Below are 13,576 nucleotides of genomic sequence, written 5' to 3'. Positions count from 1 at the left end.
TCTCTATTACACCCCTCCCAACGCCGCTCGGGAACCATCTCTAAGCAGGAGAGGAAAGACTGTAAGAGCCAGAGAATGGGGAGGACCACAGTGAAACAATGTCTTGTGGACATGACAAGACCATTGCACTCACGCGGTCACAGCGGTTGTGGGTGCTGTATAAGACCTGTACAAGTCAAGCCTGTCAACACTCCCAGCACGAATGGGCCCCTCCCTACCTCTTGCAGAGAAGCTACTGACAGTTGATGGCTGGTGGGGGAGGAAAGAGTCTGTTTGGTTCAAGTGTGTGGATGGCCCCATGGCCACGCAAAATTGGGCAGCACTAGTCAGACCCAACAGGTCATAAAAAAGAAGAAAAATGGGGGGAAAGACAAAGTCCTCTTAATGACTGGATCTACTGACTACAGACCAAGCCTTCAAGATGAGCTTCTTGGGGAAGGGTGTGTGTAGAGGGGGAGAGGGCTTCATATTCCAACTATAACATATATGCAAAAAGGTATTCAGCATACCAATCTTTAGGTTAATCTTGAGATTGGTAATGGGCATTAGTTAAATTAATCCCTGTGGTGGTAAGAATGAAAACATCCCCCATAGGCTCAGATGTTTGAATACAGGTCCCCAGTTGACACAGCTGTTAGATAGGTTTAGGAGGTGTGGCCTTGCTGGAGGACGAGGAGGGTTCGGAGTCTCGGAAGCCTGGTGCCATTCCAAGCGTGTTGTTTCATACTTGTGATTCGAGATGTGAGCTCTCAGTACGTTGCCTTAGACATGGGGTTTATCACAGCAACAGAAAAGTAGCTGATCTTATCTCATGTGTACTGAGTATACTAAAAATGAAGCTATAATTTACTTTCCATTCCTGAATTTCTTTTTGAGAAGAATTTGGTTTTGTTTTTGCACATGGGCTTGCTTGCCTGTGTGTGCGCTGTGGGTGTGCAAGTGCCTGAAGAAGCCAGACAAATGCACTGGATCTCCTGCAGCTGCAGGCACAGCAGCTGTGAGCTGCCTGATGCAGGTGCTTGGAACCCTGGGCTCCTCTGCAGAAACAGTGAGTGCTCTAATTACAGAGTCACCGCTCCAGCCCTGGATGTTCTTTTTTCAAATTACATCTTATTTATTTTGTGGGATTGAGCAGGTGATTGGGTTTGGCAGCCAGTGCCTTTATGCACTGAGCCATCTCACCAGCTCCCATTCTTATGGGAATTCCTGATCTGCCATGTTTGACCCCACAGGTCATTCTGTTCTGTCCTCTACCCTGCTCTGTTTCTCAGGAGGCTGGCCTCCATGCATAGAATCAACGGGCTCCTGCCCATGGGTTTCTGGTTGGATGTGGCCAATGGGAGGTAACAGGAAGATGCAGCAGGCAGGGGAAAATCCTGATTCCCCTGGTTCTCATTTTGGCAGGCCACAGCTATGTGTGGTTACATTTCTCTTCTGGAGTTGCCATTTCTGCCAGGTGGTCAACTCCTCCAGCTGAGGTTCTAGAGGTCTGGTTATTCCTAGGTTCTGGTAGTCTCTCAGCTGAGGTTCTAGAGTTCTGGTTATTCCTAGGTTCTGGTAGTCCCTCAGCTGAGGTTCTAGAGGTCTGCTAATTCCTAAGTTCTGGTAGTCTCTCAGCTGAGGTTCTAGAGGTCTGGTTATTCCTAGGTTCTGGTAGTCCCTCAGCTGAGGTTCTAGAGGTCTGGTTATTCCTAGGTTCTGGTAGTCCCTCAGCTGAGCTTCTAGAGGTCTGGTTATTCCTAGGTTCTGGTAGTCTCTCAGCTGAGGTTCTAGAGGTCTGGTTACTCCTAGGTTCTGGTAGTCTCTCAGCTGAGGTTCTAGAGTTCTGGTTACTCCTAGGTTCTGGTAGTCCCTCAGCTGAGGTTCTAGAGTTCTGGTAATTCCTAGGTTCTGGTAGTCCCTCAGCTGAGGTTCTAGAGTTCTGGTAATTCCTAGGTTCTGGTAGTCCCTCAGCTTGAGGTTCTAGAGGTCTGGTTATTCCTAGGTTCTGGTAGTCCCTCAGCTGAGGTTCTAGAGGTCTGGTTATTCCTAGGTTCTGGTAGTCCCTCAGCTGAGGTTCTAGAGTTCTGATAATTCCTAAATTCTGGTAGTCTCTCAGCTGAGGTTCTAGAGGTCTGGTTACTCCTAGGTTCTGGTAGTCCCTCAGCTGAGGTTCTAGAGTTCTGCTTACTCCTAGGTTCTGGTAGTCCCTCAGCTGAGGTTCTAGAGTTCTGGTAATTCCTAGGTTCTGGTAGTCTCTCAGCTGAGGTTCTAGAGGTCTGGTTATTCCTAGGTTCTGGTAGTCCCTCTGCTGAGCTTCTAGAGGTCTGGTTATTCCTAGGTTCTGGTAGTCCCTCAGCTGAGGTTCTAGAGTTCTGCTAATTCCTAGGTTCTGGTAGTCCCTCAGCTGAGGTTCTAGAGGTCTAGGTTATTCCTAGGTTCTGGTAGTCCCTCAGCTTGAGGTTCTAGAGTTCTGGTAATTCCTAGGTTCTGGTAGTCCCTCAGCTGAGGTTCTAGAGGTCTGGTTATTCCTAGGTTCTGGTAGTCCCTCTGCTGAGCTTCTAGAGGTCTGGTTATTCCTAGGTTCTGGTAGTCCCTCAGCTGAGGTTCTAGAGTTCTGCTAATTCCTAGGTTCTGGTAGTCCCTCAGCTGAGGTTCTAGAGGTCTAGGTTATTCCTAGGTTCTGGTAGTCCCTCAGCTTGAGGTTCTAGAGTTCTGGTTATTCCTAGGTTCTGGTAGTCCCTCAGCTGAGGTTCTAGAGGTCTAGGTTATTCCTAGGTTCTGGTAGTCCCTCAGCTTGAGGTTCTAGAGTTCTGGTTATTCCTAGGTTCTGGTAGTCCCTCAGCTGAGGTTCTAGAGTTCTGGTAATTCCTAGGTTCTGGTAGTCCCTCAGCTGAGGTTCTAGAGGTCTGGTTATTCCTAGGTTCTGGTAGTTCCTCTGGTCACTTGCTTCTTCATGCTGCTGTGGTTAAGGCGGTGGATTTGCATGATTATTAGATCCTGGCTTGTCCCATCATCCCTGTTTAATCCCCCAACCCCATCTGTACTTTCGTAAGACTAAGCTCTAAGGACAATTGAGTGTGCCATGGACCTTCTGCCAGAACTTGAACAATTAGAAGGAAATAAAGCCATAAAAGAACACGAGTAATGATTTTTTTGGGGAGAGAGAAAGTGATAATGTGATGGTTTTAGTTATTTGTAAGTTTTTTTAAAATAATAAAAGTTTATAAATTAAAAACAAATGCTGGGCCTTTAATCCCAGCATTCAGAAGGCCAGCCTAGTCTACAGAGGGAGTTCCAGGACAGCCAGGGCTATATAAAGATCTGGTCTCAAAAAACCAACCAACCACAATACAAACAAAAACTGGGAAAGATTATATTTTCATGTTAATTTCTAAATTTAAAAAATTATTCTCTTTTTAGTTTTTGTTGTTATGTTTGTTTGTTTTCCCTGGTGCTGAGTCCCAGGGCCTGAGTATGCTAGGGAAGCAATCTACAGTGAGGTCCATCCCTACCTATTTTTAACATTAAATTATTTATTTTAATTATTTATTAAACTTGTAACTTTTAATTATTTCTTGTCTGGGCGTCCTGACACACACCTTTAATCCTAGCACTCAGAAGGCAGAGGGCAGAGGTATATGCATCCCTGTGAGTTTGAAGCCAGGATGGTCTACACATCGAGTTCCAGGCCAGTCAGGACTACACAGTGAGATCCTGCCTTAAAAAAAAACAAAAAACAAAAAACAGCAAAACAAAACAAACAAAGACTTGACCTGACTAATACTGCTTACCTAAATTTAGAGAAAACCAAACATAACGGAAGGATCATCTCAGCTTCAATGGACCTGGGCAGCCAGCTTCGCTCTGCACCGGCCAAGGGTGTGCTCCCCTCAAGGCCAAAGCCACTTAATGGTAGTTTAATTCTTTTCAAGGTTCCCTCACTCTAGCCAGCTGAAATCAACCCTCTGTCCACAAACAGACTACTTGCTGTTATGCTGGAGCAAAGGCAAGCCACAGGAGGAGGAGAACACGAAAAAATAGCTAAATAAACAACGCCCAAATTGCTGCACGGTCCAAGCTGTCTGGAGGAAGCCAAACCAAGCAGGGCTGCCGGCCAAGCCACTGCGGCCAAGTGTGAAAGGCCCATCTGTGCTCAACCTTGGCCTCTCCTCGGGGCTCCAACAGATGTGCTGCCCGCAAATGCATGGGGCAACAGCTGAAAATTCACCCCCAGTGGAAAGCACTTTTGCTGAACATCAAAGTCAATGTCAGCTGACTTGAAGGCTCACAAAAGGCCTTCTTCACAAAGAGCAGCTGAAGGACAAGGAGGACTGACGGAGGCCCCTGTTAGCTGGAATTGCCACCTCCTTGCCTCATCTAACATTACAACGCCCCCCCACCCCCCACCCCCAGAGGCCAGGCACACCAGACCACTGCAAACTCTGAATTTTAAAAATGTCCTACGTGAGGCGTGTAGACGTCTCCTGGCAAGCTCTTTAGATTACCTGCCTGGTGCAGAGGATTGTAGAGGAACTCTAGAGATGCTTTACCTGGGCAGTCGGCTTGAAGACTAAGTGCCCTGGGCAACTGGCTACAACCTCTGACCTCAGCTCTCAGTCTTTTTTTCTATTTACTTATTTATTTTTCTTTTTGAGTTAGTATTTTGCTGTGTAGTCCAGGCTGGGCTTGAACTTGAGATCCTCCTGCCTTATGCTCCTGAGGGCTGGGACTACCACCCCTAATCCACAATCCTATTTTTGTCCCCGAAGACAGGGTTTCACTATGTAACTCTGCCTGTTCTGGAACTCACTATGTATAGACCAGGCTGGCCTCAAACTCACAGGGATCTGTCTGCCTCTGCCTCTGCAACCCTCCACCCCCATGCTGGGATTAAAGGTATGTGCCATTACACCTGGCCACACTCTTATTTTAAAGTGGTTTCATACCTGGGCTATATGGAATGCCTTCTATTTTCCTGATAAAATCTAGACAGATACCCAGGGCTCACAGGATGGTTGTCAGAGGTAGCTTTCAGTCCCAGGGGTGGGGACATGGCTTGATTCTGAAGTATGATATGACATGCTCAGGAATACACCGGATTAAAGCAACAATCCAGAAGTTACGTGAACACCACCATAGTGCTGTAGCCTTAGCAGTATCATATTGGCTTTTCTGATGCACTGGAGACTCCGAAGGATGCATTATTATTATATATGGTGATTGTGGGGCATATACAGTATGCAGGTATGTGTGTGTATACTTTGTCTAAATTTCTAAATTGTGGATCAGGTCTCTGAGCAAAGGAGGGCAGGTAAGTGTGCTGCACTATACACCCTTCTCAGCTTGTCTCAAGGGCTCCTTCAGGGTCAGCAGGGCCACTGAGATCCTTATCCAGGGCCCAAGCTAAAGAAAGAGCTACCTTAAAGGGTTTCAGCTATATTCTTACCTGAGAAAGTAGCCTTATACATGTGAGTTTGCTCATGGACTCCCTCCTTTGTTTGTAAAATGAAATTAGTAGGAACATGATGTTAATTCAAAGTAATGAATGAATTCAAGCTTGCCAAGCACAGACTAGGTAACCCCCACCCCCACGCACCATTTGTTGCTGAGGTGGTGATGAATATATCAAAAGAATGTGGCTCAGTTGGTAGTGTTTGCCTAGCACATGCAAAGCCTTGGGCTCATCCCCAGAATGTATAGTGAGCACATGGGCACACCCCTGGAATCCTACCACTTCAGTCAATCAGGTCATCCTTGGCTACATAATGAGTTCAAGGCTCGCTTGACCTTGAAGCAAGACTGTCTTAAAGACAACCGACAATCAAGGTCTCTGTATGTGCATGTGGAATGTATTCGTCTGTGCCTTCTTTCTCCACGGCATGACGACTTTGACATTAACTCACTGCCCTGGTAACCGGCAGCTTTTCCTCTTTTTCGGTAGTGTGGTGTTCTACTATGAATATGCCATAACTTCCTTTCCCATGTGCCTGCTGGCGGACATTTGCGTTGTTTCCGGTTTGGGGTGATAATGAATAAAGCTGCGATGAACATTTGTCTATAAGTCTTTTTGTGGACGTGTGTTTTCTAATCTCTTAGGTAAATACATATGCAACAGTAGAGTTGCTGGGTCATATGGTTAGCATATATTTAACTTTGTGAGGAGCTGCCAAACTGTTTTTCAAAGTCGTTATACCATGTTGCATTTCCACTGGCAATGAGAGCGCATTCCTATTGCCAGAACTTGGCACTTAGTGTGTATGCTGCATGTCTCCCTCCACGCTCCCTCAGTCCTACGATAGCCAGCACTGGAGCAGCAGAAATGCACGCTGATGGTGGCCTCTCCAGGACAGAGGGTCACAGGAGTGTTGGCCTTGGCCAGTTAGAGTAGAGGTGACCTGGGGAAAGACATTAGTCAAAGGCCACAGAATTGTACACCAAAGGTGAGCTCATGTTAGTTTGTGAAATCTATACTCAATACAGATGGATTTAAGATATTTTCCCTAACAAGCAGGTTCCTGAGCTAATAGAGATCCCTTGTCATGTATTTTCTTAATCTGTGGATTCTAGAAGTAAGTTTCATCCTTGGGGTCACCTGTTCACTCCTAGGTGAGGTTGAATGGTTCTTGCTTTAGAAAGGTCAGGATGACAGTAGATGATGTCTGAGGTCCTTGGGGCTCCAGCACCCTCAGTATAGACCACATGGCTGGCCAGTCCAGCATCCTGTTAGCCCAGATCTCTTATCTGCACTTGGTCCTCTCCCTGGCTAATCAGGTGGGCTAATCCTGGTGATCTGTGCCATTCCAGTGAACCATATACAGACGTCCAAACTGCACCCCCCATCCCCGTCCTTAGGGGACTTTGTTGCTCCTGGTACACAGATGAAGAATGAGTTCTGCAGAGAATGAATATGCACGTGTGAGGGCTTTATGGATTTGTTTGCTTTGGGGGCGGGTATCACTTACAGTAAAGGGATCTGTTGGTTTTTTGTTCTGAAAGATAAAAAAATGCAGAGTGTAGCAAGTACTTTTAACTTGTGGCATAAGACCGCACAGCTACCGGAGCTCCTGTGTTAGCGCAGACCTTCTCCCTGCACCCAGGTAAAACTGTCCGTGGTCACCACACCCCCAAAACAAATGAAAGTGATGGAAATCAGAATCTGTAAGTGTCTCTGAGGTGCTGCTGATGGTCCGGCACGTGGAGTCCTGAGTCAGGTTTTCCTGATGTACTTCCAGTTTCTGCCAGGGCTACTCTCAGTTAATGCGCTGCTCAGGGTTTCTCACATCAACCCCAAAGGTGCACTGGGTGACTGAGGGAGGGCCTCACAGTTACCCTGAGCCACTTGGCACTGGCTCTATCAATACAGGATCAGGATGGAGGCAAGTGCTCTCTTCTCTCCATACCCAGGGTTTTCAAGCTCCCCACTCACTCAAAGGTATCCAAGGGTGAACCCACAGCACAGTATTAGTGGCTACATTTATTGCTCTGCCCATCTTTTCACATAATCCGTACAACAGTCCCATCAACATGGTACCTTCAGAGGTGACACCCCAACTTCAGAATGCACAGACTCTAGATCTGATGGAACCAGGAATCTGGCATTTTCCTTAGTCAGCAGCACTTTGGGTTTTCCAGGAGGTCTTGTGGAACTGAGAGTTAATTCTTAGCCTTCTACAGAATTGGTTTTCTCATGGGCATGCTACCAGAGTGCCCATACTTTGGGTCATTGCATCACCTTGTGGTCATGACAGGAACTACAACCTCTTCAAAGTCCCAATCACATTCTGTAGAAGTTGGAGGCTACCTGAAACCAGGGGGGAAAGTCTGCTAGAATGCGCCCTCCCAAAGCTGGCCAGCTGACTTGAAGAGCCAGGACAGCCTGGCATCTCTCTCACATTTTCACTGCTATGGCTGAGGAATGGATGCTCCACGTAGGAAAAGGGTCTGAGTCCCTCTCTGCTCTCAGTGTCCTTCTGCACCTTCAACACTTTGCTGACACCTGGCCATGTAGTGTTGGTCCAGTGGTGTCTGACGATGCTGCCCCTGTGCCATTCTCCTATGTGGGCTTCGAGGGATCAGGGGACTCTCCAGCTCATTTTGCCTCAAGAGCATCATCTTTATGATTTCTGCTAAGCTCACTGTACTTTTGCCATGATATAAGCAACACAACCTTGGGCAATACACACATTTCAGCGAGCATCCTCTGCAAAATGGGAATAAGGTTGTATCAGAGATCTGGGGTATGACTGAATGAAATGCTGCATTGTCTATGCAATGCAACTCACTTTGAACTTCATTATATAAGTGGATCCATGAGAGTTAGCAGTGAGTGCTGGCAGGAGGTCAGAAAGATCAGCTGGTGTCCATAATTACGAGCCATACCTATGTGCAGTGAAGGCTGCTTCTGCTGTGTTTGTAGCCATGTTCCCTTACATGAGATCACAGCTAACAACTTCACAACTGTCCTTTAAGAGGTGTGATATACACACCAGCAGGTTTACCACCAAGAAGGTGATGGCTTTCTGAGGTTCTCAGAACAACAGTGATAAGGCTGGAATGTGGCTCATCGGACTTTTGATCATGGCACTTGGATTTACCAATGCCCTCCTCTCTGGTTAAAGATGGCCCTATTCCTTGGGGCATACCTGGACAGAACTGCTGTCCTACTCACCCTGCATGCTCTGAGTGATGCTGAGGGAGGCAGGGAGGGTGCTGGACCAACGCCACCTTTTTATTTCTCTCTCCAAATGCATTCAGGGGAAGACAAGGTTGCAATGCATCCTCAAGGCCTCGGTTTGCTTATGGGTCCTCATTAAGAATGATGACACCCGCATACAATTTTAAAACCAGCATATAATGTCCGAATCACATCATTGTCAAACGATGCTAAAATGTTCTCTAGGTTTAGGAGCAGTGTTGCTGTCGCCTAGGAAATAAAAATGCTTCCATAAAATGGAGAGTGAAGGGTCATCGAGAATGGCTCAGTGGGTAAAGGCACTTGCTCCCAAATCTGAGTGTAATCCCCAGAACCCACAGGGCAGAAGGGGTGAACTCACTCCCTCAAGCTGTGGTGTAACCTCGACATGCACACTCAAACACACACAACATAAGTAAATAAATGTTTAAAAAATCCAAACCCTGAAAATGATGATAATAAATCAAAGATTCCTGAAAAGAACGAAAAGACTATGGGTTTGGATGGTGGCTCTTAATAAAAATATCCCAGAACCTCAATTTCTATATAGCACTTCTGTAAGGACCAAATAGATGTATAGTCAGTTAAACTACTGAGCCCAATATTTAGCTCTTCATTACATTTTTGTTTAGTAAATATAATTTTCAGGATGGAAGCATACATATTTATGTGTCAACTTTTACATATCTAGTTGTGTTAAACTGAAGAAAACCTTTTGTGCTGACAGAAGCAGAAAAGAGAAAAAAATACTGGCTATATTTTAAGAGCGTTTAGCCACAGGAAGTCTCAGTCCAGTATTTCAGCTTCCAAACAAGGTAGAGCTGTTTGACAATGTATACACAGGACGGGACGTGCATCCAGATGGGGCATGCGCATGGGTACTCTAGCAATTTTTGTCTTTAATTGGAGATTAAAGACAACTAAGGCAGAACACGAGTGTGTGTGTGTGTGTGTGTGCGTGCGCGTGCGTGTGTGTGCGTGTGTGTCTGCTCATTCTCATGAGTGACCAAGCACCAGTCCCTCGGGTGCAGAGTACAGGGCACCACCCACCTTTCTCTTCCTGGGAATGGGCTCATCGAAGAGCAGGTTGCTGGCCTCTGCCTCGTCGATGCCATCATCGGGTGGCGCGGGGCTTCGGAAGGGCTTGAAGCTGTCGGCGGACAACGGTGGCGAAGGTGTGGACGGGTTGGACTGGTCACTGGGGGCGCTCCAGCTCCAATAGCCGCTGCTGCTGCTGCTGGAGGGCGCACCCTCCTTCCAGGACCCGCTGAGGCCCTCTGTGAGAACAGGGACAGCAAGTGAGGGCCTCTGGGGAAGGGTCGGAGCTCTGTCCTCACCTCCATGTTGCATGCAGTAACCCACAGCAACTGTAAGCAAGTTCTCACCCACCCCAGTCACACGGTAGCTTCTAAGCAGTTGTTTTAGCCACAGTGCAGCAGGGCTGTCTGGGCTCTGATGTGTGTGTTTTACTGCACGGGCGCTCCTTCGTTGGGATTGGTGAAGATTAACCGAAAACAAGGAAGTAGTGGTTATTTCTTGTTTACCAGCTGTGGAGCCTCTGGGTTTGCTGGCTGCCGTGCTTCTGCGTGTTAAACTGCCTGTGGTATCCTCCTACCTGGCCACCAAGTTGCCCCCTCCGGTTCCAGTCTCCTTTTTAAAAAAAGGCATTACTCATGTGACTATGGTTCCTGGGATGTATGTCTAAGAAATCAGATTAAGACTTAAGACTCTGTCAATCAGAATTAATAATTTCTAGATTGGCAATAAAACGACTTCCCACTGCTGATTAAAACAAATAGTGTCTTATACTCTGACTGCTCTTATATCCTTTTAAACTTAATTTTCAAACTTAGTGTATAAAATAATGGGTTTTATAATGGCATTCCCACACATCTGTGTCATTATACTTCATTCTAATTCTTCCCCTTCCCTCCGGCCCCCTCTTAACTTAAGTGTGAGTTCCTTCACACTTATTAGTCCCCCACTTCTGCGCTCGTACCGTGCGTTCCAATTCCCCCTACTTAAAGGAGCTCATCTGCAGTTTCAAACACTGTTACATCTGTCACTCAGAGTAAAGAGTGTCCCCATTTGACCCTGGCACAGGAAGTTCATCTACCTGCTCTCTAACTAGTAAGTGACCCTGGACGGCTGAGGCCAGGACCTGGTCCCCTAGTGGCCCTTGGTCCTCCAGAGCATGCAGGCCCTCTACTGTGGTTGGGGAGATTGCATCTCTTATCTCTGTGGTTGAGCTGGATTGCATCAGAATTTATTGGCGATACCTACTGACTGGACTGGTGCTCAATTTAACTGCAGGAAGTCCAATGCAGAGATTTCTTCCTGTTAGCATCAGAGGAGGATGGCTTTTAATCACTGTACATTTCCTTTCTTTTCAGAACACCCAAACTTATTAGCATTTATATAAATTCTACTTTCTAGATAATTCATCTTCCATATTTATGTGCATTGCGAATGCATTAAAACCCTAATGGGGGGGGGGAAGAGGAAATCCCAAAATGCCTCATTAAAAAATACTAATGTCTGTGTAATTACTAATGAAGCAAAGATGAAGAGTAGACTAGTATTCGTAGAGAAATCACTACCCTTACCTAGTTATAGATTTCCAGCAAATTTCTCAACTATATCAAACAAAGACTTTAGTAAAAATCATCAAATTTTAAACTGAAGTGGCAGTTGCCCATTTCATGATGGTAAGACTGGCAGAATTAAATGGTCTTTTTCAGAATTAAATGCTTTTTTTTTTCTTTTTTTTTTTTAGCATCACAAAGCCAGTTTAGTATTTCCGCCCCTGCAGACTGAGGGTGAGGAATGGATGCTCAGGCACAGCGGACTGCAGGAGCCTCTCTAACAGGAGCGCTGAATGCAGCACAGCATCCTTCAGCGGCGCCTCCTCCCATACTCCACCACAGACTCCTACAGCAAAGTGAAGTTCACGCTGAGGGATGTGCTGTCACGGTCCGTAGGAGAAGGAGCCATCGTCACGGTGGGTTATGTCGCTTCACGTCAGTGTCAGCAGGGTATCTGCTTACCAGTCTGAATACTTCCTTCACTCCTCAGCCAGGAAGACAAGCTAACACGAGATGAATCTTTCAGAAACACTCATCGTGTTTCCTGGGCTGCAGCATTTCCCTATCTTAAGCCAGCATTAGCCAAATGGGCAGACGGGCCCAGCTGGGCTCTTAGCTCTCTGCAAAGCTACCTCCTAACAGAGAAACCCTTCTCAGTCACAGGAAAGGATCACAACAGGTTCCCCAAACTCACTGATACAGCATCATTCTTGAAAACAACTTTATTCCCCTGAAAACTAATGACTTTATTATTATTAATTGCTTCCCTTACTTAAAAATTTGCTTCCTTTTGTAAACCAAATGATAGACTTCAAATTCAGTAGTTGAGTAGCTATTTTAAGATGATTTTATTGTATTTATTTATCCATTTATTTATTTTGAAGCAAGGTCTCTCTACGCGGGCCAGGCTGGCCTCATTAATTCACAGAGATCCATCTGCTTTTGCCTCTTCAGTGCTGAGATTAAAGGCATTTGCCATCACACCTAGCTAAGTAGTGGTTTTTTAAGTCATCAATGAACACTGACAAACTCTATTGCTGTGCTAACAGAAGTGTGTACTGAAGTATGAAAAGGTTTATTTTCATTTTAACCTTTAAATACAAAGGAACAGGAGAAATGTTCTCAATTAAAAAAGAATCATATAGTAAATATAGTGATTAATTAAAAAATATCTTTTTCCCTCTACAGATTCAAACTCATTCCTAGAATGTTTTGGGGGTACCCCAGTTTTACCTCCAGCAATGCTGCCTAGCGAGAAAGGCAAATCTGGGTATCCATTTGCCAAGAGGCTCCCAAAAGGCCAAGGCACCAAATAAGAATGATCACGTCATCTCAAAGCATGTGCTTATGCGGTATACATAAGTCCATCTATGTATACGTCTATATTTAAAAACACATGCGTATACACATACATACAAATATGTATGCAGCCTGGTATTCTAATCCTAATTTTCAACCACCTGGGTGGATTACTTTAGCAGCTCTCTCACAGAGTCTCAGAAGAAAAACTCTGGCCAGGCATACATGATCTGTCACAATAAAGCTCCTGTTCTCTCCTCTGTCCAACTTCATCTCCCACCGTCTGCTTTCCCAATTCACCATGAAGACTAGGTGAAGCGATACCACACCACGTTTAGGAAGGCAGATCTGGAATCAGGAAGACAGGAACTAGAAATGTAGTTCTACCATTTGAAAGCCAATTAGTCCGCATGTGCCTTGGTTTACCTATCTGTAAAACGGTGATAATAGCATCTCGTACACTTGCTGGTAGAAACACCCTGAGATAAAGTAAGTAAAACACTCAGCAGATAGTTAAGTCACTGCTCAGTTAATATGCTAGCTGTTAATGAGGCCATGACTGACAGAGTTTTTCTTCCTGAAAGGGACCGTGTACTCTCTCTGAGTATGGGCACTGTTTATATTCTACTGATACATTCAGATCACCTGGGTGGTATCTGATATGTACTGAATTCACGAGTGGACTAAATACTTCTCTTGGTTATGAAGTGTGATACTGCTTTTACAAACTGCTGGATCTTCAGTGAGTTCCCTGATCCAACTACCTCTCAATGAAAAAGAAACCGTGCTGGGAAAAGAAGTTCAGTAGACTGCTCTCCATTTGCCTAGGGAAAAGGAACGCCGTACCGCACAGATGTGTCCTGGGAAGGCAGCAAGCACGTCTCAGAGCTCAGTAGATGTCAGCTGCCTAGGTGAGGACATGAGAGTGCTGGGCTCTTAGGAGCGGGCCGATGGCCCAGGGTCTCTATCCCCCCCCCCCCCCCCCCCCCCCCCCCCCCCCCCCCGATTCGAAACAGCT

General features: G+C 45.9%; 1 protein-coding gene across 1 annotated transcript in view; it reads right to left on the bottom strand.

Moving 5' to 3' along the window:
• Positions 1-13,576, bottom strand: part of Znf704 (zinc finger protein 704) — a 208,735-nt gene that overhangs the window by 32,403 nt on the left and 162,756 nt on the right. The window contains exon 4 of the mRNA XM_052715088.1: positions 9,725-9,951. Within this exon, the coding sequence (XP_052571048.1) occupies positions 9,725-9,951 (227 nt within the window). The remainder of the gene's footprint in view (positions 1-9,724; positions 9,952-13,576) is intronic.

This window comes from Peromyscus californicus, unplaced genomic scaffold (genome assembly GCF_007827085.1).
Source record: "Peromyscus californicus insignis strain IS unplaced genomic scaffold, ASM782708v3 Scaffold_5__1_contigs__length_169319896, whole genome shotgun sequence".
NCBI lineage: Eukaryota > Metazoa > Chordata > Mammalia > Rodentia > Cricetidae > Peromyscus > Peromyscus californicus.
The sequence above is the reverse complement of the archived record's forward strand: the minus strand, read 5'-3'. Positions and strand labels throughout refer to the sequence as shown.